The sequence below is a fragment of the Dendropsophus ebraccatus genome, chromosome 14, assembly GCF_027789765.1.
Source record: "Dendropsophus ebraccatus isolate aDenEbr1 chromosome 14, aDenEbr1.pat, whole genome shotgun sequence".
NCBI lineage: Eukaryota > Metazoa > Chordata > Amphibia > Anura > Hylidae > Dendropsophus > Dendropsophus ebraccatus.
In genome coordinates, this window is record NC_091467.1 from 25,330,508 (window position 1) to 25,353,737 (window position 23,230).

Genomic DNA, 23,230 nt, shown 5'->3' on the forward strand with positions numbered 1-23,230 from the left:
ATGTAATAGAGTCTCATAAACTTTTACTTGAATCTGTACACCGCAGGCTCGACTTTATGAGGAGAAGAAAACGAAAGAGCATAGTACTCAGTCAGGCTCTTCAGCCTCTTTGTTCCAGCTATAGTTGGGGTCTCAGCACCTGACCCTCTACCTATCCAAACTTCTGACTTGCATCTATTACATGTCAAAGTCTGTGCAATGTTTAGGTACACTTTAAGCTCCGGGCCCTAAGGGAAACAGTCATCCCCGAACTTGCTATAAACCTTATAAACATTGTCATTAAAGCTCCTAACACAATGCCCAAGCATCTTTGTGTTTCCCGAGACCCAGCCTGCAAAGCCCCAAAAACGTATGTGCGATGTACAGCCTGAACTACTGAAAATAGACATGTGCTGGTATAAGTACTCAAGCTCACCCCTCTGTGATGAATGCAAGTCTTAACAAAGATAGACCGAGGCACTGGTATGAGCATTGGGGCTTTGTTGGTTGGGACTTGTTAGGACTGTGTTAGGAGCCTTATTGACAATGTCTATTAGGTTTATGGCAAGACTAGTTCCCTTTAATTTGCCATATTGACTCATTCTTATTATAGTCTTTTACAATTCACAGTTAATACAATCTATGCACTTGTCTTGGTTGTAGAATTAACCCATAGGCTTGAATAAATACAGTAACTGACCCATTGTTGGTTGATAATCTTACTATAATTGTTTTCTGTACTGTATCACTGTTGATAATAGATAGATACCAGACTCTTTGTACACCAAAGTAGTATCCTTATTATATTTTCTATTCAGCCATATTGTCTTATGAATTCTTCACTTGCTTTTGTCCATTTACATTTATATAGATGTTACTCATGAGTTTGGTGTCTTGTCTTCATTGTTTTTGTAGATGAGGCTTTACCCAAAACTTTTTATTGTGTCCACACCTAAGCAATGAGAACACATCGATACAAAAGGAATATGGAATGGGACAATACCTCCTCATGGCTCTTCCTCATGTAGATCAGCTGCTTCCTCATTCCTTCAATCTCCATCTCCAGGTCTGTTCTGACAATAGTGAGATTGTCCATGACCTTACGAAGGCCTTCCAAGTCTACCTCCAAGGCTGCACGGAATGCCTTCTCTGTATCATATCTGGAATTATAAAATACCGCATACATGAGGGAGACTTAAAAAAAACCTATAGGGGTTATATAAAATAGTAAGAAGGATTTATTCCTTTATGTCCTGAAACGGCACCACTGTTGGTTGTGTCTGGTAGTGTAGCCAAAGTTAGCTATACTAACGTTAGTGGAACCACATAGGTAATTTGTCCTAGGTCATTGCCCTAGGAATCGTCCAATGATCTAATGTGTAAGGTGACCTGGTGACTCACCCCCAATGGCAGATGTTGGAGGGAGAAAACCTGTTCAAGCCCAGAACAGCCGCTGGTCAAATCTGCTTCTGGTCTCCTGATTCCTGTGGCATCACAACACCACAGGAGCTGCCTTCTCAGCCAATCAATGACTAAAGCGGTTTCCTGAATATTGGGGAGATATTTGTACGAATAGCGAATATTCGAATATTTCACTATTTGCTCATCACTAAAAATAGTGCCTTCAATAACATTGAAGGCACAATAACATTGGTGTTGTCCATAGGCCACTGTACCATATTCACTTCAATGGAGCTGTGCTGAAATACCAGATATAACCCACTGACAGGGGTGGTGCTGTTTCTGGAAAAAGGCTGCGTGCATTTTCCAACCCTATACAACACCTTAACCAGGCTCTGAAGATGATGACTTCTTTCATCTAACTGTGTCACACAAACCAACCCAATCAGGCCATTTCTTATAGAGTGTATTCGGGGAATTCCTCTACTTCTCGGGTGAGATCATTTATGAGTATAACGTCACATTCGAAACCTTGGTGTAACATTTCACATGTAGGAATTTGGCAGAATTTCAATGTGTTCTCCAAGGTTATGTTTATTTTACCTTATCTGGAATAATTATCCACAGTCCATTACATCTCAAGCATGTGCAGTGTGAAAAAGGTAGCGGACATTTTTTAAGTATCATAATAACTGGGTCATAAAGGGGGTCATAGTTTTACAGCACCTCAAAATCAACACTATTATTTTATGAAGTCCAAAAGTTCAGCACCAGGCCTGAGGGAGATTAGTTGTGTTTGCTAAAAACCATAACTATGCATAGACATTAGGTGCATAGGTGCAAACTACACATGAGCGCAAGCTCAAGTCCGTCCAGGCCTGGAAGTCTCGGCATATGATTGGCTGAAGAAGTTGGATGCAGCCCTAAGGCTGCGTAGAAAACATGAATACAGCCTATGGCCTATGGCTGTATCCATCTTTCCCGGACTCCCTAGTGATGCATCCAACCTCTCCAGCCACAGGTATTCAAATGCCAAACGATCATCGGTATTCAAATTGTGCTCATCTCTAGAAGGCAAAGCATGTCATACATTAACCCTTGAGGCCTGCACCCAGTGAAACCATGAAACGACATGTCACTCAGTGTTAGTGCAGGTTCTAAAGCTGGGGGCCCACCAGAGGATCCTCAACTCCACTGGTGGGCCAGTCTGACACTGTCTGCAGTACTAAATGCCTATAATTTTTGCCCTTAGTTTTTCTAAAAAAATCTAAATTGACTATGTATTTTCAAAATTGCTCTACCAGTAAATGGTTCAAAACAATGCTTGATTTTAACAAGAATGTTCACCTACAAGGATTTAGGGAGCTTAGTTGTATTTTGATAAACCACTTCATGACATGAACATGACCATAAAGTGATCAGTAAGTGCAGTTCTTTATGTTTTGTAAACCTTTAGTAAAGTATGTGACCGGATGGGTGATTATTATTGACTATTATATTCAGTAGGAAAATGATTGAAGGAACATGTGCGTTATTACAACACGGATCCCTATTATTACTTAGGCTCTAAAAGGACTAAATATAATAAGGGTGTTCCCTTGTTCAGTTGTTTTGTTAGCTCAGTTCTATAAAACTTTGTATTAAAAGTGTTTCTGAGCTTACAGATAATATATATATATATATATATATATATATATTTTTTTTTTTTTATTTTTTTTTTTTTATTTGAATTACAAATAACCACAAATTGTGACCCCTGGCATTTGTAAGGAGTTGTATATGGAGCAACACTGTCTCCTGGTTGCATATACTGTATGATATCTTATTCAGTAAATCTAGCCCTGTACTATGTATGGAACCCAGTTACTTACTTGCGTTTGAAGTCATCGGAGGCGAGTTTGGCATTTTCCATCTGTAGGGTTAATTTGGCGCCATTTAACTGCCCATTAATAAGCTGTGGACAAAGAAAAAGACTCATTTAATAAATTAATGAAACAGAAAAACTTTATTCTACTTCCTTTGACATAAGCTTCTATACATTTATATTAAGCTGAATAATGATCACTATGGGCTTCTATGACAGTCTACGTTCGGTTGAGCAGAACCATTAAACGTCAAGGTACTATGGTCACAATACATATCCTAAAATAGGACAGTGTTATGGTCATGTGACTCTGTACTACATACAGATGTACCTTGTCTTCTGGAAAGAACACATTAAAATGTCCGTAAGAAGACAAATGTCTCGCAGTCAATATAACATGTTCCCCTATCAGTCCTGGGTGAAATGTTTTCTACTGTAGATATTCTATAGAGGTCCTGGGACCCCACTGGCCTCTAGAGTGAAGAGGCTATGGGACTGGCACTTTAGACCACTAAGCGGTTGTTGGGATCTCCCATTTACTATGATGTGACAGTAATGCACTTAATAAGTCAATTTCATTAGAGGAATCTGTGGACCTTCACATATGGGCGACCAGAGATACAGAGACACTCTTTCCAAGGCCACCATCTAAGATGTCCTCGTGCCATATACGGGTTATCTTGTTGGGGAAAACCCATTTATAACTGATAAAGATCATTTTGTTCTGATCTCCAATGTCATGAAGTCAATCTGGACCTGGACTAAAAGTCCACTAAGCACTGAAAGAGTCCTGGTTCTTAGCCAAATGAGGGAAAGTGGATCATGCTTGAGACCAATCATTCCTCATTTGAATACTTGTGGCTGAAGAAGTTGGATTCAGCTGTATCCATGTTTTCCACGACCCCTAGGGCTGCATCCAACTTCTCCAGCATGGTCCAGATGCGCGGATCTATACTGGTTCTTCCAAGTGTACAGTGGCTGGCCTGGATGAGGAGATCAATAAGAATACTTAGCAATCTCATGTAAGGTTTCTTCCTCTTGACTGTGTAGAAGATTGTCTGGAGATTAGAAGAGATATGTTCTGACATAATGATATCACTCGCTCTCTCTATATGACTACACAAACACTATGACTGTAAGGTGTCAGAAGCATTTACTAGAGGAGTAACTTGGTGTTTTGCTAGTTTATGTCACTCACAAGGCGTAGGCTCCATGTTTGAAGTTCTAGCAATAACTTGCTAATGTAAATGTGTTAATCCATCCATCTGTAATATTAGCAGAGATCAAGGGTGGGTCCCATTGTGATCTGCCATGCGAACAACAGTCACACAAAACATCTATTCAGATACCTGGTAATTGTATGTGAAGCCTGACCTCAAAAACTGCTGTACATTGCCCAAACGATACCAAGCTGCCCACTTACTATTACGATACAATAATGGCCCGTGGGTAGAATGCCCTTTAATGTAGGATTAGAGATATAATGCTACAATGGGTGGTTCCTTTAGAACCAAATAAAAGCAAATGTATTTATTTATTTTAATGGGGATATTGTGCCGGTCTCTTGGGTGAGGAATGACTGACATTTACGTAGCTGGTGAAGAAAGAAGGCCAAGACACCAATCTCATTCAAGTACAGTATGCACCCATGATAGGGAAACATGTTATATGACTCTATAAAGCTTTGGTGTCGGAGTGGGGGAGGGGGTCCTCAACACTCTGCCATGATACATCTGCATCCTGCTGCAAATTTTGCATTAGGGCCCAAGATCTTAAAGGTAAGCCTCTGGATATCATTGCTCATAAATTGTGGCTACATCATTTCTTTCAACTGAGAATGTGTTTACTGATTGGTCTATTACGAGAGGGAAATTTCATGAATAGCATAATGTAATGGGAGCAGCATATAATTAAGTCCATGCCACATAAACATAAAAAAGTGTTAAGGCCCTATTACATGGGCCGATCTGGATTAGCAAGTGAGCGCCAACCAGTCACATCAGCGCTTGCTTGCCACTCGTTCTCCGCACGGGGATGCCGCCAGTCTATTCCCGGTCACCGGCCGGGCCTAAAGCACTGGAGGTAACTGGGAATAGACCAGACTGGGAATAGACCACCGCCATGCATGGGAACTGGGGCGCGGTTCAAAAAAAGAACTGCGGCACTGGCATCCCCACAACGGCGCTGGTCTATTAATGTGAAAATATTAAAGCGATGTACCTGCTGGTACATTTGCTTTAGAAGGGTACTCCCATCTGGAACATTTATGCATATCCACAGTAAGAGCCCGCTGGGCCCTCTGTCCTGTTTATGGCCACTGGAAGTGGTCAGGAAGTCCAAAACAGCCAAGCCAATTTCCCTTTGACACTGATAAGAGTTACGTAGAGAGAGAAGCAAACCAAGCTATGCTGTTTTCGGGACTCTCAAGTTAGGGAAATAGTGTACTGTAGTGCATGGTGCAATACTGTTTACCCAACTCCCTTTAAAGTCAATGGGAATTGCTCAAATTGCATAAAACAACCTGTCCCATTGTTTTCTGCTTTGCAACTACTTTCGATGGCCACAACATGGCCAGGAGGGCCTTGGGTCCTTGAACCTCTAAATGGACTCTCATCTATTTTTGTTTGATCTTTGTGAAAGAAATTACAAAAAGTAGGCATCTTCTTTAAATAAAAATAATCATCATCTTAATAATAATAATAATAATAATAATTTAATTTATTGAGCACCAAATATATCAACTTTACAGTTCTAGTTATACGTATATGGTCAAAATCAGCCTTTACAGACAACTACTCAGACATGTAAGACGTAAGAGCTTACATTCCGATGACATAAATAGTGATAAAACCTGTAATGAAAAAACTTGCAGTGAAAAACATGAATTCAAAAAGTATGTGTCTAACCTGTCTCAAAACAAATCTGAATAATCCATAGTGAGGTTTATTGGGTCTAGACAGCCACCACTTCCTCTTCCGTGTTGACTGCCGGTTTAGGTTTCTCATACTGTCTTATGTGAGTGCGACTGGGGAGACTCCCTCCAACAATACTAATCCTGTCTTAATCTCAAAAGAACATTGTAAATAAAAAGATAATTTTAGGGCAAAACCTAAGTGTATACATCCCAGGGTATAATATACAGATGACTGAGATACATATCTGTATAGAGAAAGTATACCTTGGCATTAGCTGTATGTTAGGGCATTTTTGGTTTGTTTTTGGACAATCTTGCTGGACGTTGTTGGGGGTTGTAGGAAAAGCTATACTACCAAAAGTAACTAATTTTAACTGAAGCTTATTTTGATTATTTGAAGGCCCAAAATATATCCAAAAATGGCCATATTTTAGACAAAAAAAGCTCAAACAAAGGGTTTAAAGTTGGGGTACACAGTGAGTCACTTCCCCAGCTCTATCTAATGTTCGGTGGAGGTCCGAACACCAAAAGCCAGATTGATAAAAACTTTAAACAATTTTTTTTTTCCTATTATGGTCTATGGTTTATGGTCTATTTGCATTGGTCCTGGATTGACCCCTCTTTTGGTCTAGTCCAACATAGGTTGTGCTAAATGACAACTCTTGTAAGCATACAGTACCTAGCTACAAGGTCTCACAAGTCGATTACTTATACTACAATTAAAGTTGCCTACATGCCTACTGCCTAATCATGCCTTAATGCATCTGTCTCGTTCATCCAGTGACATGTGTGACTTTACATGACCGGTATCAGAAATCATCTGGAAAATTCTACTACCGAGAGGTTTGGTTTGGCTCAGTTTCCCTAGATGGCCTGTACATTGTTTAAGACGCTAAAGTCAGAGTAGATCAGGATCATCTCCGTCATGCCATTGAAAGGATCATAATTACCTGATTAGCAAGCTCCAGACATGTAGTGACATTGAGCAACAGAAGAATAGGCAGGATGCCTCAACCAGCCTACAGTATGAGGTCAATCATCTGCACGTAACAGCGCTCAAATGCAAAATTATTATTTGTATGCAATTTAATAGCCTGTAACTATGGTGCACAATTCTAAGGAGAATCAGGTCACTTACGAAGGAACAGGTCATGCCCTCGTGTGTTGCCATGTTCTGTCTATTTTAGGTCCGTATACATTCAGATATGGACATTGTCGACACAGATCCTACAAATGTAAAGTTGGAAACAAGAGGTTCAAAGTTCTGAACCAGATATGGGATGTACACTGTATGTCCACCATAAGTGGCATTGGTTACAAGGTCCAATAGATATCTAATGCCAAACCAACTGTGAAGAAGAATAAGCAAAGTAGTTTTTTTGGCACCACCTTTTGTAGCTAACGTCTCTTCAAGTCAGTAATTGGCTTCCTTAAGTCCAAAGGGGTAACGTTCCTTAGGTTCCTTAAGTCCAAAAGGGTGCCTATTCTTCTGTTGCTCAATGTCACTACATGTCTGGAGCTTGCTGATCAGGTAATTATGCTTAGGCCATTCATGCTCCTCTAGAAGTTCTGGAAAGAAGGATATGCAACATAGCTCTGTGACATCACCTTTTGGATGTGACATTTCCTTAAAGGGGTTATCCAGAGAAAATCTTTTTCTTTCAAATCAACGGATATCATAAAGTTATTTAGATTTGTAATTTACTTCTATTAAAAAATCGCAAGTCTTCCCATACTTATTAGCTTTGTATGTCCTGCAGGAAATGTTTTTTTACTTTCACTCTGACACAGTGCTTTCTCTGGTTTTCAATGAATCCCCATAGAAAACCTCTCATGCTCTGGACAGTTCCTGTCTCGGCCAGAGATGTCAGCAGAGAACACTGTGTCATCCTGAAAATAAAACAATTCCTGTATGACATACAGCAGCTAATAAGTATGGGAAGACGAGATTTTTTTATAGAAGTAAATACAAATTGATATTACATTATGATATCAGTTGATCTGAAAGAAAAAGATTTTCGCTAAACAACCCCTTTAAAGTGTTTTGCTCCAACTAGAAGCCTTAGAACATGACATGGTTTAAACTAAGCTAGAACTCTCCATAGAAGGCGACTGTACCCATCTTTAGATAGCTATATCTGGGTTATTTCCCCTTGACAGTACAGAGCAGGGTGCTGGGTAACTGCAGAGGCCTATTGTGGAACCAAAGGGATGTGTTGAGGCTTATAGTCCTTTAAAGGGGTACTCCGGCCCGGAGGTATTATTTCATTTAGCCGGGGGTGGTTATGGAGGCCGGAGGTCACTTACCTCCCTGGTTCCAGCGACGGTGCCTGGATCACACCGCCCCGTACACCCGTCCTGCGGTCACTTCCTGGTGTGAGCCGATGAGAGTGCCACAAAGGTATGGGTAGACTTATAGACTATAGGATATCTAAATATATATATATATATATATATATTTATTTATAGTCTCCCAGTTTCAAGCTCCTGTAGATACGCCATGTTAAACCATCACCAACATGGGTTATCTACAAATTTACTGCTGCTGCTACTTCAACAACCGGGAGAACTTATGTGAAAATCTACTACTACATGTGGGAGGAACCATGTGAAAATTCTCTCTCTTGGTTAGAAATTCCTGTAGCTATTCTATATCAACCCATTAGTGGCATGGGGTACCTAAAAGTCTACTATTACTACTACAACAAGGGAAAAGTGTGTTAAAATACTCTCTTCTGGTTAAAAGCTCTTGTAGATACCCCACCTCAACCCATCTGCATTATGGTGTAAATACTAGTCTTCTACTGCTACTACAACTGGGAGAAAGTATATAATCATGCACTTTCCTGGTTACTTTACTAGGCGGTTACTGAGTTTACACACAATAATAGCCTATGGCTTGTAGGGTTTTCGAGGGTTGGGTTGACATATATCACGTAAAGAACCACAAGTAACACCTTGAAACAACTCCACAAACCTCCTTTCAATCACGAGCTATGCCACCCAAGACGAAGGCTGGGCCAATCCTTACCATGTACTGTCAAAGTTAACACTAATGAACAAGGGATATAGCATAATAAAAATACGAAGAGCTTTGACGTTCCCGTTTCTGTAAGTATTCTCTTAGTTAGATACCCATCTGTCCCTTTGTCTTTTGCTTTAACCCAACCTTTTTACTTCTTGCTCGACCTAGTGTGATATCTTGGAGAATTTTTTTTGTATATAGCAGAGTATTGCTATTAGTAAAAATATTGGGTTGTACAGGGTCCATGGAGGTTGAACCTACTACCAAGTAAATAACTCAGTGACATATGTTTGCTCTATCTCTGTCTCATTATACTAATCTCTTGAACTTGAACTTCCACTTGTCATGTAGTTTAGGTTTAGTTTCAATTTTAAAAAGAAAATTGAAGACAATCACCCAGGCGTGGTGCAGTTTTTGAAATTTTTTAAATTAGGCTAATAAATGAATGAATGAAAACAAATTGTAGTAGCTTAGTAATATATCCCAATGGGGCCGGGAGTTTTGCTTTCTTTTTGTACTATAGCTATAGTGTGATCCATGGGAGCCTATGAACAACAAAACCACACAGTTCACAAACTCATAAAAGCGTAATTATGACTAATCTTCTATTTTGGCCTTTTAGAAGTCTATACAATTAGGGTAATTACAAGGCACGGTCAACATATAGATGGATGTGGTAACACAGGGGAATGCTGACTGTTTAGCAGCATTCCATGATAGGCTGGATCATACCTTACATATTTTATATGAAAAGCTCCATAGGATCATTCATAGATGATTTTTTTTTATTACTCAATTAGGTTTGGCTAGGTAATCTTTCAACAAAGATGAGCTAATCTACACGATTCTATCCCTGAAGCAGTATGCATTAAAAATGACGATGAAGCAACCATATTCCTAAATGAACATTTCAAAATCATATACATATATAATGGTTATGACTATGGGAAGGGCGACATATAGTATAGGGATGTTGGGGATGCAGAGGTAGCAGTCATACCCGGGCCCTGGTGGAAGAGGCATAAATACAGGGGCGTAACTACCATTGTAGCAGCCATAGCGGCTTTTATGGAGCCCAACCCTGCATGTAATACACTATGTCTCCTGAGCTGTCATCATACTACCAAGGGAGATGTCTACCATGGGGGACACTATGTACTGGGGCAGGGGGTAGGATACTAGGGGAGATGCCAATTTTGGGAGACACTATCTATTGGGCGATACCAGGGGAGATGATTACCATTGCAGCACTAGGGGAGACGCCTACCATGGGGGACCCTATGGGAAATGCTTACCACGGGGGACATAAGGGGAGATTACTACCATGGGGGACAATATGTACTAGGGGAGATGCCTACCATGGGGGGCACTAGGGGAGATGCCTATCACAGGGGGCAGTAGGGGAGTTCCCTACTACTATCTACTTGGTGGAGGGGGGATACCGAGGGATATGCCTAACATATGCCATCTACAGGGCTAACAAATAAGGGGATTACCTACAGTGGGATGGGGGGGGGGGCAATCAAAAGTTTTCTGCGGGGCCAAGCCCTTTCTAGTTATACCGATGCCCATATACAGCACATTAGAAAAAATATCATTTGTAGAATGTATGGACACCTCCTGTCTGTCCTCTAACAGATGAAGTTGACTGAAGGAAGTACAGGGAAATACAGTCAAGATAAGTCAAAATATGGCAAGGGCTTATCTCCCCTGTCCCCATTCAGAACATCAAGTATATGAAATGAACAGAAGAAATAGCTGTTGAAGATTTATGGCCAACTTAAGACTCTAATCCAAGGATATTTTCATGTTGTCTGCTGGCTACATTTACGACAATGGAACCAGGGCCTCTGTCTTCTTTTTTTTTTAGCCTCCAATGTTTTATTTGTGTTAGATATAACTGTGTAATAGGAATGTTGCTGATCTCATAAGATAGTCAAAGTATCCCACTAAGTTACTAGCTCCAGGCTCAGGACTGAGCAGTCCAAGCCACATGATCCTCAGGCTTCGCCCTCTTAGGGTGGTATTACACGGAACGATAATCGGCCGAATTGGCCCGATTTGGCCGATTATCGCTCCGTGTAATAAATGCAACGATCAATGCAACGATCAGCCGATGACAACGATCATCGGCTGATCGTTGATATAGGTTAGAACCTATTTTCGTCGGACGCCGACCGCGCACCGCTGCGTGTAATAGCGGTGCGTGGCCGGCGACTAACGATATACATTACCCATCCACGTTCCAGGGCTGCTCCTGCCGTCCGCTTCTCCCGGGGTCCGGCGCGCTCTCTAGCGTCACAGCGGCCTGTCAGCTGATAGGCCGCTCAGCCAATCACAGGCCGCGGCGGTGATTACTTAATTACTTAATTCCTTTCTAAGCCATTGCTTACATCAATATTTTATTACCTTTTTTTTGGCCAAGAAAAACACAACAGCTTACAATAAGTCATAGTACTGCTCTTTCCTTTCTGAAATCTTCAAAGAGAAATATTTTTGGATCTTTGATGGAAGCTGTCTCACCTATTTAGTTTATCCTCGAAGGTTCTGTTATCTACTTCAAGGGAAAGTAGTAAAAAGTTATCCTAGTGTATGCCTTTAGATCTGTTGTTTGTAGCTGAATATAATTATGATAGCTCTTTTACATTATCACTAGACCAAGGTTAGACCAGGGTTAGACAGAGTATTCTCATGTTGGTCGAAACTTTAAAGCCCCTATTACACGGGGCGATATTGAGGAGCAAACGAGAGCTTTTAGCGCTCGTTTTCTCTTGTTCCCTACTTGCTGCTGGTACTATTACACACGTGGGTGAGAGCTGGGGGGGGGGGCGCGTGGAGCTAGAGGGGGGGCTGCCCGGGTGATCCCTAGAATGTCCGGGCAGCCCATAGAAGATAGCTGCGGTCTGCTGCTGCTGCTAGTATTCCACGGAGCGATGGCAGAAGATCGTTGCTATCCTGGTCGTTTGTCTTTCAACATGTTGAAAGACAAACGACAGCAATGATCAGCCGACATCGTTCATGTCGGCTGATCGTTGTCTTGTATTACACAAGACGATTATCAGCCAAATACGGCCCACAATCGTTTAGTGTAATAGGGCCTTACCACAAACTGCCAAAGTATTAGCAGAAGACGGAGGTGACTTTGGCGCCAATCACTTACCCCTAAAGGGTTTATTGTTTAGGCTTTAGATATGACATATATAGTTAATAGTATGTATATGACCAAAACAGTATATTGAAGAAGGTTCAATAGAGTGGCGATAAATCTGTTGGACGACTGCTATCACACTTCTACATACACATAAACATTCAATTTTCCAGTGTATTCTGAATGGGGGAAAGAGAACATCTCTGCTTCACTCCTCTCTTTATGTCATTCAGAACAAAAGGTTTGGGTATGATGAAGTCCAACATGCCCAATCATTGTCTGCCATCTCTCATTGGATGATCATCCCACTCTGCCAGAATTAGCAGGTTCTCACCTTTTCTTGTGTCTTAGGTGGAATATTATTTAAAGATATACTATTGTTGGTGCACTATTATAACAGTGCCATATTGGTTCTGAAATCAGCGGCTGAATAGATTAGTCCTATTGCGATCTCATGCACTGATGCACTACTCATACTGCTTACATGCTGATACTAAGCACAGTCACCCGAATGATATACAAGGACAGCCAGGAAAAACAATGTTTTTGGCTGTGGGAGGAAACTAGAGCATTAGAATAATTAAACATAAACCCACAAAAATGTAGAGAGCTTCATACCGATGACGCCAATTGAATCGTGACAAACTACCACTAATAACTGTGCAGGCTTGCCATCTATTTTATGGGCTGGCAATTGTTCAGATTGTGTATCTAGAAACTTCATGACATCTAAATTCCAGACAAATTGATCATAAAACTTTGAAGCCAAAGTTGATGCCACAAATTTTCGTTAGAGTTGACCATTCGCCCATGATATAGCTTCCCAAGCAAACACGTTTTTCCATTCAGGCTTCATACATAGCAATGTAGATGTCCTGGACAATGTACTTTACATCTTAAGACCACAGCTGTAGGTTGGGATCAAATGTAAAACCTTTAATGTGGCAGATCTTTGGACCCATTTGGGACCATATTGTATCTTGGTGTGAGAATGCTATTTGGTGCCCACTATACTCATAGACAGTCATTAAATGGGGTCTTTACTAGGGATGAGTGCAACTCGAGATGTTTGAGTCTGATTGTTCTGCATTTGAATACCAGTGGCCGAAAAAGTTAGATGCAACCCTAGGGAGTCCGGTTTTCACGGACTCCCAGGGAGCATGCCCATCTCTAGTTTTTACATTTTTGTAAACTTCTCGCAAATACTCTCTGCCAATGGCCCATATTACAAATCTGGTCTGCCTATGTGTATGAGGTCTTAGAAGGCAAGGGTGATGTTTTCTTCATTAACTTTTCCATTGTAAACATATTTCTTTGGCTTTCCGCCTAGAGCAGAAGTCTTTGTCTGTGTATGAAAATTAAGAAGCTATGTCAACACGATACCATAGTGCTGCATTATTGTTCTATGTGTTTCTTCTGTCTGCACATCTGAAATTTCATCCCTACCAAGGAAACTTTCACACACAAAGAACCATAGACATGCGTGAACGGTTACATTTCAGCCCTGTTTTTGGAAGCGACTGATCGCATTCCGATAAACTCCAGGGAAGTTGTGCTATCTCATATGCCGTAGGTTTTTCTTGCAATTATGTATTATGGTATTTTGATATCTTTAGAATTGGTTATTTTAGAGATTGTCAGACATATCATCTACACACATGTTTTCATAACTCCCATTGTTGCGATGACTTAGGGCTCTTTTACATGGCCCAATGTGTGCCTTGAAAAATCGCCGATCAGTGAGATTTTTTGCAGAGCTTAATCAGTCTGTCACCTATTAAAGGGATTATCCAGGATTAGAAAAAGCACAGATGGGGTGCCAAAAACAGTGCCACCCCTGTTCCCAGGTTGTGTGTGGTATTACAATTTAGCTCTTTTCACTTAGAACCAAAATCACATCCAAATCAAGACAAGAGTGGTGCTGTTTCTGGAGAAAGGGGCCATGTTTTGCTAGACCTGGATATTCCTTTTAGGGTACAAACCCACTTGCCGGATCCGCAGCGAGTCCCCTCGCTGCATATTTGCAGCGTGACTCGCTGCGGATCCCGGCCCTATACTTTCAATGGCAGACAAACTCGCAGCAGGGTCGTACATCCCTGCTGCGAGTTTGTCCACAGCCCGCCCCGTTAACCCCCTGCCGGCTGGACACTATACATTTCCGGGTCTCCGCTCCTGCTTGCTTCGGGGCTCCCGAAGTCTGCACGTCCCACACGGCCAATCAATGCGCTGCGGCGGGGCAGCACACTGATTGGCCGGGCGGAACGTGCCGGGAATCGCCGAAGCAAGCAGGAGCGGAGACCCGGTAATGTATAGTGTCCAGCCGGAAGGGGGTTAACGGGGCGGGCTGCGGACAAACTCGCAGCAGGGATGTACCCTGCTGCGAGTTTGTCTGGTATTGAAAGTATAGGGCCGGGATCCGCAGCGAGTCTCGCTGCAAATACACAGCGAGGGGACTCGCTGTGGATCCGGCAAGTGGGTTTGTATCTTTAAAGGACTAGTCCGAGGAAGACACCGCTGCAGTCACTGATTGGCTGAGTGTGCCATCCATCAGCCAGGAAGGCATTTACCCCCTTATCGTGACATCATCAAGATTCGGAGGAAAATGCTTTCCTTCTGGGGTCCCGGAGCTGGTGTAGCTGCACATAGCGGGGACGTGGAGAGGTAACTTGGGATTCTGTATTATTTCCTCCTGTCCCTGCTGGCTGACAGAATGACCGTAGTTCTCCTTTAACTTTATGATAGTCCCCCCCCCCCCCCCCGTTCATGTATACATGGGAAATATGCAGACACCTATCGATTATTTTAATGCCTGCACAAATGGTGCGATCAGCCTGTATCAAGAAATCTCTGATCTCTGGCCATTTAAATGGTGGGTCCCTTTCAATAGTAAGTCCTTACGAAAGGATCCTTATTGATTGGGTGATTTCACAAGAACCATCAAATATGCGGAACCCTCTGTGTATTTTTATTATATCATTTTTGGTCTTTAAAAAGGCCCCCATACTTATAGAGCATACATGGGCAACTATAGGCCAAGAAGCTATTTTTGTATTCATGGACTTATTGTCCATCAAAGTATTCAGTCCTCTGTTCTTCGGAAGATAGATTATCTCCATCTGGTAGCAGTTTTTTCTCCTCTTTCCATTGAGAACACACGGATACTTGCCTAAGCAGAGGGTAAATTTGGTGAATCGAGAGAAATAGCTAGTTGCCGAACCAACATTTGGCCGGAAGCTATTTATTGTGTATGGCTAGAATAAGTTGGCTACTGCTACTCAGAAGAACCTATTGTATATGCTCCACCTTGACCAACAATGAAAAAGAACTTCATGAGGAAAGTGCTGATCAACCTATCTGATCCTAACTTAAAGAGATTTTCTGGTAAAGGCCGTCAACAGTTGATTGGCGGGGTGCCGGCATCCAGCATCAGCTATGCCGGTTAGCTACTGATGGTTTATCCTCCTTTGGATAGGCCATCAATGAATTTCCCCTCTGAACCCTTTTTAAAGGTTTTGATCATAATGCATACATTGTGTTGGGTTGCTGTTTACGGTGTGTTTTATACTGTAATTTACTGGGACATGTCCGGCACCTGCTCCTTGAAGTAACTAAAAGGTGGCTTAATCATGTTTATCAGCGCAATAATGCAGGGTGTCAGTTTATTAATCATTGTGTTAAATCCTGAATGCTTTATTTATCATACCTATTATAATTTCTGTTTCTATTTATGAACACGTCACGTTGGCAAAGCTTGGCTCCCATAGAAAATGTTAATCAGGTCCTGACAGTACTTAGAAAGTTATGCTGGCCATAAACAGATTATTATCCATAAGATGTTGTAATGATAATTCATGTAAATGAGCCAACTCTCCATTAGTTGCAAACAACTCTATTGGTACAAGTCTTGCACATAAGTAAAAAAAGAGGGCTGCACTCACCAAAAAGTCCTTTGGTTGATGCTTAAGACCAACAGCAGAGTAAAAAAAATACATAACAAATAGAAAGCGATGGGCGTTTCGCGTATTAATGCATCTTCAGGAAGATGTGTTGATACGCGAAACAGCTGTCGCTTGCTATTTGTTATGCTGTTGGCCTCAATAAAGCATCAACCTAAGAACTTTATGGTGAGTGCAGCCTTTTTTTCACTCATGTGCAAGACTTGTGATAACCATTTTGGGACTGTGCACCACCTACCTTGTTCATGTGGAACCACACCAGTGGATATTTGCAAGTACTCGCCCCCTGTGTCACGTTGAGCGGTGGTTGCCGTCTATCTTTATTGCTTGGACTGTGGACTCTATTGGTACTACAGACTATTGGGACAATTGTCTATCACTGGTGGTATCATCCGTCTAGGACCAGCCTTAGTTCTACCTGTATTTGTCTGCTTTATTAGCATCTTAAATATTTAATTTAGGATTACATGATATAGTATGCCATTGCATGTTAATAGTGGTTTTTGGAGAAATTTTTTCTACAATTAATTGGATATGTGACCAATAACACAGAGGAACAATAAGGCCTCGTGAACGTAGCCCAGATGTGTACTATGGTCCCTAAAGTTCTGTTTTATGCACCTGCTATCATAAGTTCCCCTAGATTCAGTGCTTCTTGGGAAGGATACCTCTCTCAGGATGCAATGGAGCATGTCAAATGACCAGGAAGCCTCATGAAGGAACATTATGGTCTATAGGTGCCATATTGGATTCATCCTATGCCACTTAGATCTGTAATACAGATATGTACATCGCACCTAAGGATGAGAAATTTCTTAGGCTACTGTATGTTCACATCAGATTAGAAGCTTCAGGAGATGAGATTAGAAGCCTTAGGAGCATAATGGTATTTCAATGTATATCAGGACCTACCCTTAGAGTATGTTCACACTGAGTAAATCAGGCAGAATTCCGCAGCGGAACTTTCTGCCGCGGAATCCCGCCTGTATCAGTGTCCCATAGCCTGTCTATGGGAGAGTGTGCGTTCCTCTGCTGCCGTGTCACTTACTTGAGCGGCGGCAGCAGAGGAGCACGCGCTCTCCCATAGACAGGCTATGGGACACTGAGACAGGCAGGATTCTGTCTGATTTGCTCAGTGTGAACCTATCCTTACTGTGTGCATTATTTCAATGGACCTAATGTAGTTTACTATTGATGTGATTTATTCAGTTAGTTTCCAATTACAGTTTTTTGCTGCACCTGAGGTACACCATGGTATGCTATGCATCTGCTTACTGTTCTGTCAGTATGCTGATGTATAGTAGACTAGTTATCTGATATAAACATAGCCTTATACACTTTTGACCTCACACTTGTACTATTCCTAAAGGTCAGAGCGTTGACTTAACATACAATCATCCATTTAGACATATCCCACATCTATAGATGAGTATATGTAATGAAACATGTTCTATGCCTCCATACATCAAAGATGTTAAAACGTATAGAACCTACTCGTGGTGGCTTTCTTCAGTCAATTAATACTCTTCCCCATTGTATTTTCACACAGATCAATAGCCAATATTTAGTGTTTGCTTATGGGGCCTTATTGGATACATAGGCTGTAACCAGATTTCCAGAACTCCCTAGGGTTGCATCCAACTTCTTCAGCCAGCGGTAATGAAATGGCAAGACTTCCGGGTTCAGATGGACTTGAGCATGCTGAAGTTGCGCTCATCTCTAGTTACTGTTACACGGACATGATAAAAGTTTTGATCAGTTGGGGTCTCAGGACCCAGATCCCAACTGTTCAAACCTTTTGATATGTCTCTCTGACATGTCAAATGTTTTTGGAAGTAAAAGAAAACACTTTAAGATGCCCTTTAAGCTCAATGTGAGTCAATATGACATACCCGATGGATTTATTTATTTTTTGGGGATGCAACATGGATGGGATTATGGTTTTTCTCAATAAGAAAGTGTTCAGCACCACAACCTGTATGTGTGACCTTGGCTTAAAAGTATTACCCAGTTTTAAAGAAGACCAATCAGGTAGTAGAGGAAGAATATACATCATACATCACATCCTCATTAACAAAAGTAGAAAACTATGTTGTAGGCCCAAGGTCAGTCCATTGGGTATCTTCTAGTGGACACATTGAGTGCTTTACAGGTCTGCCTTAAGTCACAGGCTAGGTAAGAACCTTCTTATAAGTTGTAATGGTGGCATGTTGGTTATCACCTAGCCTTTTTAGAAAAACTCTAGATTAGAGTTTTAAGATTAGATTTTAACTACTATATTCCAAGCACCTTAAACTTCCATTGTCCCTTTAGGTGATCTATACTTAAAGACTGCTTGAATCTATGGATTATGGAGGGGTGTGCTTCACATAGGTGAAAGGAAGTAAGAGGGGAGACAGAAGCTTTTACATTTTAAGAGATTAAGCAATTTAAAGGTGAAGTGAAGTCATCCTGAGGATAGCGAGGCGGGCAGACACAGCATCATAACATTGTAAAAGAAGAAAGCTACACACAAATCCTTCACTAAGATATATGTGTCTTGGAAATCTATGGGACAGCTGAGATAGACACCATTACCACTGCCACGTGTTTATCTTTCCTATACACCTTAATGGTTATTTTGCATAGTTAAGTGGTGACACATGACCCCTCCTGTATCCCTACAACTTGAGTTAGAATGGTACCATGCAGACAGGAGACCTAGCATGTTGCATTATAGAGTATCAACATGTACATCTCATACCTGGGACTGAAGTTCTGCGATGGTCTTCTCATATGCACTGTAGTCTCTTTTCTTGGTCTGTGTCCTCTTTTTGTGCCATTCCTGGATTTTATTCTCCAAATCGGCATTGGCTTCCTCCAGGGATCGTACCTTCTCCAAGTACGAAGCCAGGCGGTCATTTAAGTTTTGCATGGTCTCCTTGCCATTTCTGGACAGTAGATGTTCACCATAATCCTTGGAGTAGTTATAGCCTCCAATCCCAGAAGAAAAGGAGCTGGATCTGGATACTGAGATCTGGCTTCCACCACCTTTACTGTATGATGAAGAACCGTGGGACTCCCCTAGGCCTCCATTGACTGAGGGGTATGAGGACAGGAAGCTGCTAGTGTAGTGGCTCATTTTCACACCAGTTAAGGACCTTTACCAAACATCAACTCTCATCAGCCGGCTGCTGTGTAGCAGAAGAGAATCTTTGCTAGTCTACTTTATGTCTTTCGGAGTGGGAGTTGCCTAGAGAGGCAAATAGGGTTGTGTCATCTCATTAAGTACGTTTCCCATTGCTCAATCCATGGTGTTATTATTTTGAATAACAACTCGCTCCTTTTTTTTTTTTCATCCCTCATTCACATTATACTAACTAGGTGTGTCAGAGGTGGAGGCTGTTCTGCCAAGTCTCAAATCATGTACGAGTACAGTATCCTTGCAGCCGAGTACTCTGAGAAACCTACCACAAGTAGCTCCGCTGCGGCTCTCCAGACTCTAGAGTACAATTACACTGTGTAAAGGTGTTAACTCCTTAACTACTAGAACTAACACTCGAGAGGTTCACTTACACTGACAAACAATTCATGGACGACTTTTAGATGAAAGTAAGCTTTAATATAGGAACACTTACCGTAATGATGGCTCTTCTTCTTCTTCTAGCCTGGGTGTGTGTTTACATTAGGTTCACTTAGCTACCATTAAAAGTATTTAGCACCAAGGCTACAGAAATATGTCATCTCATATGCTTAAGGGGGAGTCTTGGGAAAAATTTAGTCACTCATGACCTAAAGGAGTATGTGAGTAAATGATTGGGACTCACTGATTTACGACCTTCTCGGAGATGTTAATATCTGCAATGAAAAGGAGAGGTAATAGGGAAGTGTAGCTGAATTCTCCATGGATGAACACACAGAAGACGTACCCCAGGGAGATGTGATGGCTTACAGTACAAGCTGCTTTACTGAAGAGCTATGTTAATAGCTCTGTACAGTAATAATCACAGGTTGACATGTACTGTTTAGAAGACAACTGTACAGTGCTTATGGTTATAGTTATGTGATGGTAGGGACTAGAGAGGAACGTAACTTGAACATGCTTTAGTCCGATTGTTCAGCATTTGAATAGTGATGGCTAAAAAAGTTGTATGCAGGCCTAGAAAGTATAGGAAAATATGAATAGAGCCTATGGCTGTATCCATGTTTTCCAGCAGATTTAGGGCTGTGTCCAACTTCTTTTGCCACTGGTATTCAAATACCAAGACTTCGGGGTTCGGGTGGCCTCGAGCATGCTTGAGTAAAGCTTCAAGGATAAGGACCACTAAATATTGACTACTGATCTTATCAAAAATACAATGTTGAAGAGCATTACTCGACTGAGCAAAGCCACTAAAAGTGGGTCCTATGGGTTTTTACAGCTATGGCTGTATCCATGTTTTCCAGCAGATTTAGGGCTGTGTCCAACTTCTTTTGCCACTGGTATTCAAATACCAAGACTTAGGGGTTCGGGTGGAGTAAAGCTTCAAGGATATGGACCACTAAATATTGACTACTGATCTTATCAAAAATACAATGTTGAAGAGCATTACTCGACTGAGCAAAGCCACTAAAAGTGGGTCCTATGGGTTGTTACAGCTATGGCTGTATCCATGTTTTCCAGGACTCCCTAGGGCTGCATCCAACTTCTTGAGCCACCAGTATTCAAATGCAAATGCATGATCGGACTTGAGCATGCTTTAGTTATGCTCATCTTTATGGGCTGTTGTGTATTCATAGACAATCAGAGGATCTTTGGGTCCTCCAGAGGAGATCATTCTAAGGAATCACCCTCCATCTATATAACACATGTGCATATACAATTATAAAACTTATGGCTATTATTTTGAACACAGGACATGGCATCAGTGTGACCCTAGTTGCAAGTTATAAGCTCCAAAGTGTTCCACTGCATCTGCCAGTCTTTTTATTGCTTGTGGTTCCTGTGCTTTTAAAGGTGTGTTCATTCTTCCTCCATATTGGTATCTTTTGAAATCATATTCTTGTCTGCTGCCTGTTCTGATCTCTGCCTGTCCACCTTCATGACCAAAACCTGCCTGCCTTGACTTGTGCACTCTCTGGCTTTGGTATCACTACACACCAACCTTTAAGGATTGCTCTTGGAGTAGCGGCCCTGGGATTCTTGAGGAAAAGTCTCTTTGGGCGGACAAGGGTGATAAATCCTTTAAGATGCCCATACAAGTTATTCTAAAGATGGCTGAACTCGTTGCCAGTGGCTTATGGAGTAAGGAAGCCTCAAGACTCTCCAAAGATACAGTATATTATGTCGGAGGGGATAGGGGTCAGGCGAGATGGTTTTTGACTTCCTGACCCTTTCCTGTTCTCAGAGGGAATAAGCTAGCACTAGGGCACGCTGACGGGGGCTTACCTCTATCCATAAAGAATACATAAATGTTCGGTGACTCCAAATGTTCATGTGTATGGGAAGGATCATTCAGCCGACCTGTAGACTCAACATCTCAATTTGACCTAAGCCATATGTCTCGATAGCCCAGTGGGTTAACATTTCCTGTATTATAGTGAGATCTAAATGAGTAAGTCTTTGACCTGATCTTTTGGGCTCATTATTGGATTTAAAACTGTAACCCTGGTGGGTCTAAATCTATAGTGGGTCTAAATTTGAAGTTCACCAATGTCAGTACTATTTTTAGCAGACTGCCCCAAAGCATAAAGCTATTGTTCTTGAGGCTGCAGATTTAAGCACAAGGTTCTGACGTGGCCAAAGGTCTTTATAGGCAAGTGGAATACATACCTTATCCATACTACAAGGGGTTTTTGTAGTGCTGGATAACCCCTTTAAAAAGGCAAATATGTGGTTGAGCCCACCTGCAAATATGCATAATCTTTAGCTACATAGACTGAATACAGACATTCCATAAAGGAAGGACTGTGTTCTACTGGCTGGTCGACTGGGCAATGCAGAGAAGTGTGTATTCCTACAGTCGTGTCTGCTTATTTATTTTTTTGTAACAATTTTTTTAAAGATGGAAGATGTACATACGTAAAATAAACAAACTATAAAGAGAATGTAAGATATTCAATATATATATATATATATATATATATATATATATATATATATATATTTGTAACACATTTTATTGAGTCGTGTCTGCTTATTATCAAAGGACTCCAATAAATTTTTATTTTGGAAATGATGGGTATGTATATGCCTTATAACTATAGGAGATACAGAGGCAGCAACAGCAGTAAAGACACCGCTTTGGTGACATTCGCGACATGTGTCAACCAAACCCGCTACTTGTGGGCGGACCAGCTGGCCATCTAATTTGCAGTCCCCTGATCTATCCCCAGATGAAGGGGATAAAGGTGAGCAGTAGTGATGGGTGGAAAGACTGAACTCTTGAGGTCCACCAACTTGTCTGAACCCGAACACTTGGCATATGAATCCCCATGGCTGCAGAGGTTGGATGCAGTCCTAGGGAGTCCTGGAAGACATGGAGAACATTGCCGAACTCAAACACTTTAGACTCTCTGCTCAGCACTAGTGAGAAAGCATCCCAAGATTCATTTTGGGTCTAACTTGGGTCTTGGAGGTCTGCAATGTTCAATCTAAAAGCAGAAATATGCAGCTTCTTACTAGGTCTGGAGATGACCTGTAAAAAGCTGTACCTTTATCATTTAAAGTACCAATGCTCCATAGTATGGAAAGTACCATACTTCTGCATGTTGCTGCATATTGTTATCCTCAGTTTACCTATGCAGCTGTGTTTATGATATAAACATCTATCCTAGAGGTAGTAAGAGGTAGACTCAGCCTCATACCTGTTATTATATCTTCTGTCTAGAATCATTATCTTGTTTAAAGACCTGGCCTGCAATATTATAGGTAATATTAAAGGACAGTTGACATGGACGTTATAGAAAGGGCTCCTCACTTGGT

The 23,230-nt window shown here is 41.4% G+C and overlaps 1 protein-coding gene across 1 annotated transcript in view; it reads right to left on the bottom strand.

Annotated features, from left to right (window-relative positions):
* LOC138772034 (keratin, type I cytoskeletal 14-like) overlaps positions 1–19,501 on the bottom strand; it is a 29,264-nt gene extending 9,763 nt beyond the window's left edge. Inside the window, exons 1-3 of the mRNA XM_069952116.1 lie at positions 19,031–19,501; positions 3,252–3,334; positions 983–1,139 (exon numbers count right to left, since the gene is read on the bottom strand). Of these exons, the coding sequence (XP_069808217.1) occupies positions 983–1,139; positions 3,252–3,334; positions 19,031–19,408 (618 nt within the window). The 5' untranslated portion in view covers positions 19,409–19,501. The remainder of the gene's footprint in view (positions 1–982; positions 1,140–3,251; positions 3,335–19,030) is intronic.
* Between the last annotated feature and the right edge of the window lie 3,729 nt (positions 19,502–23,230).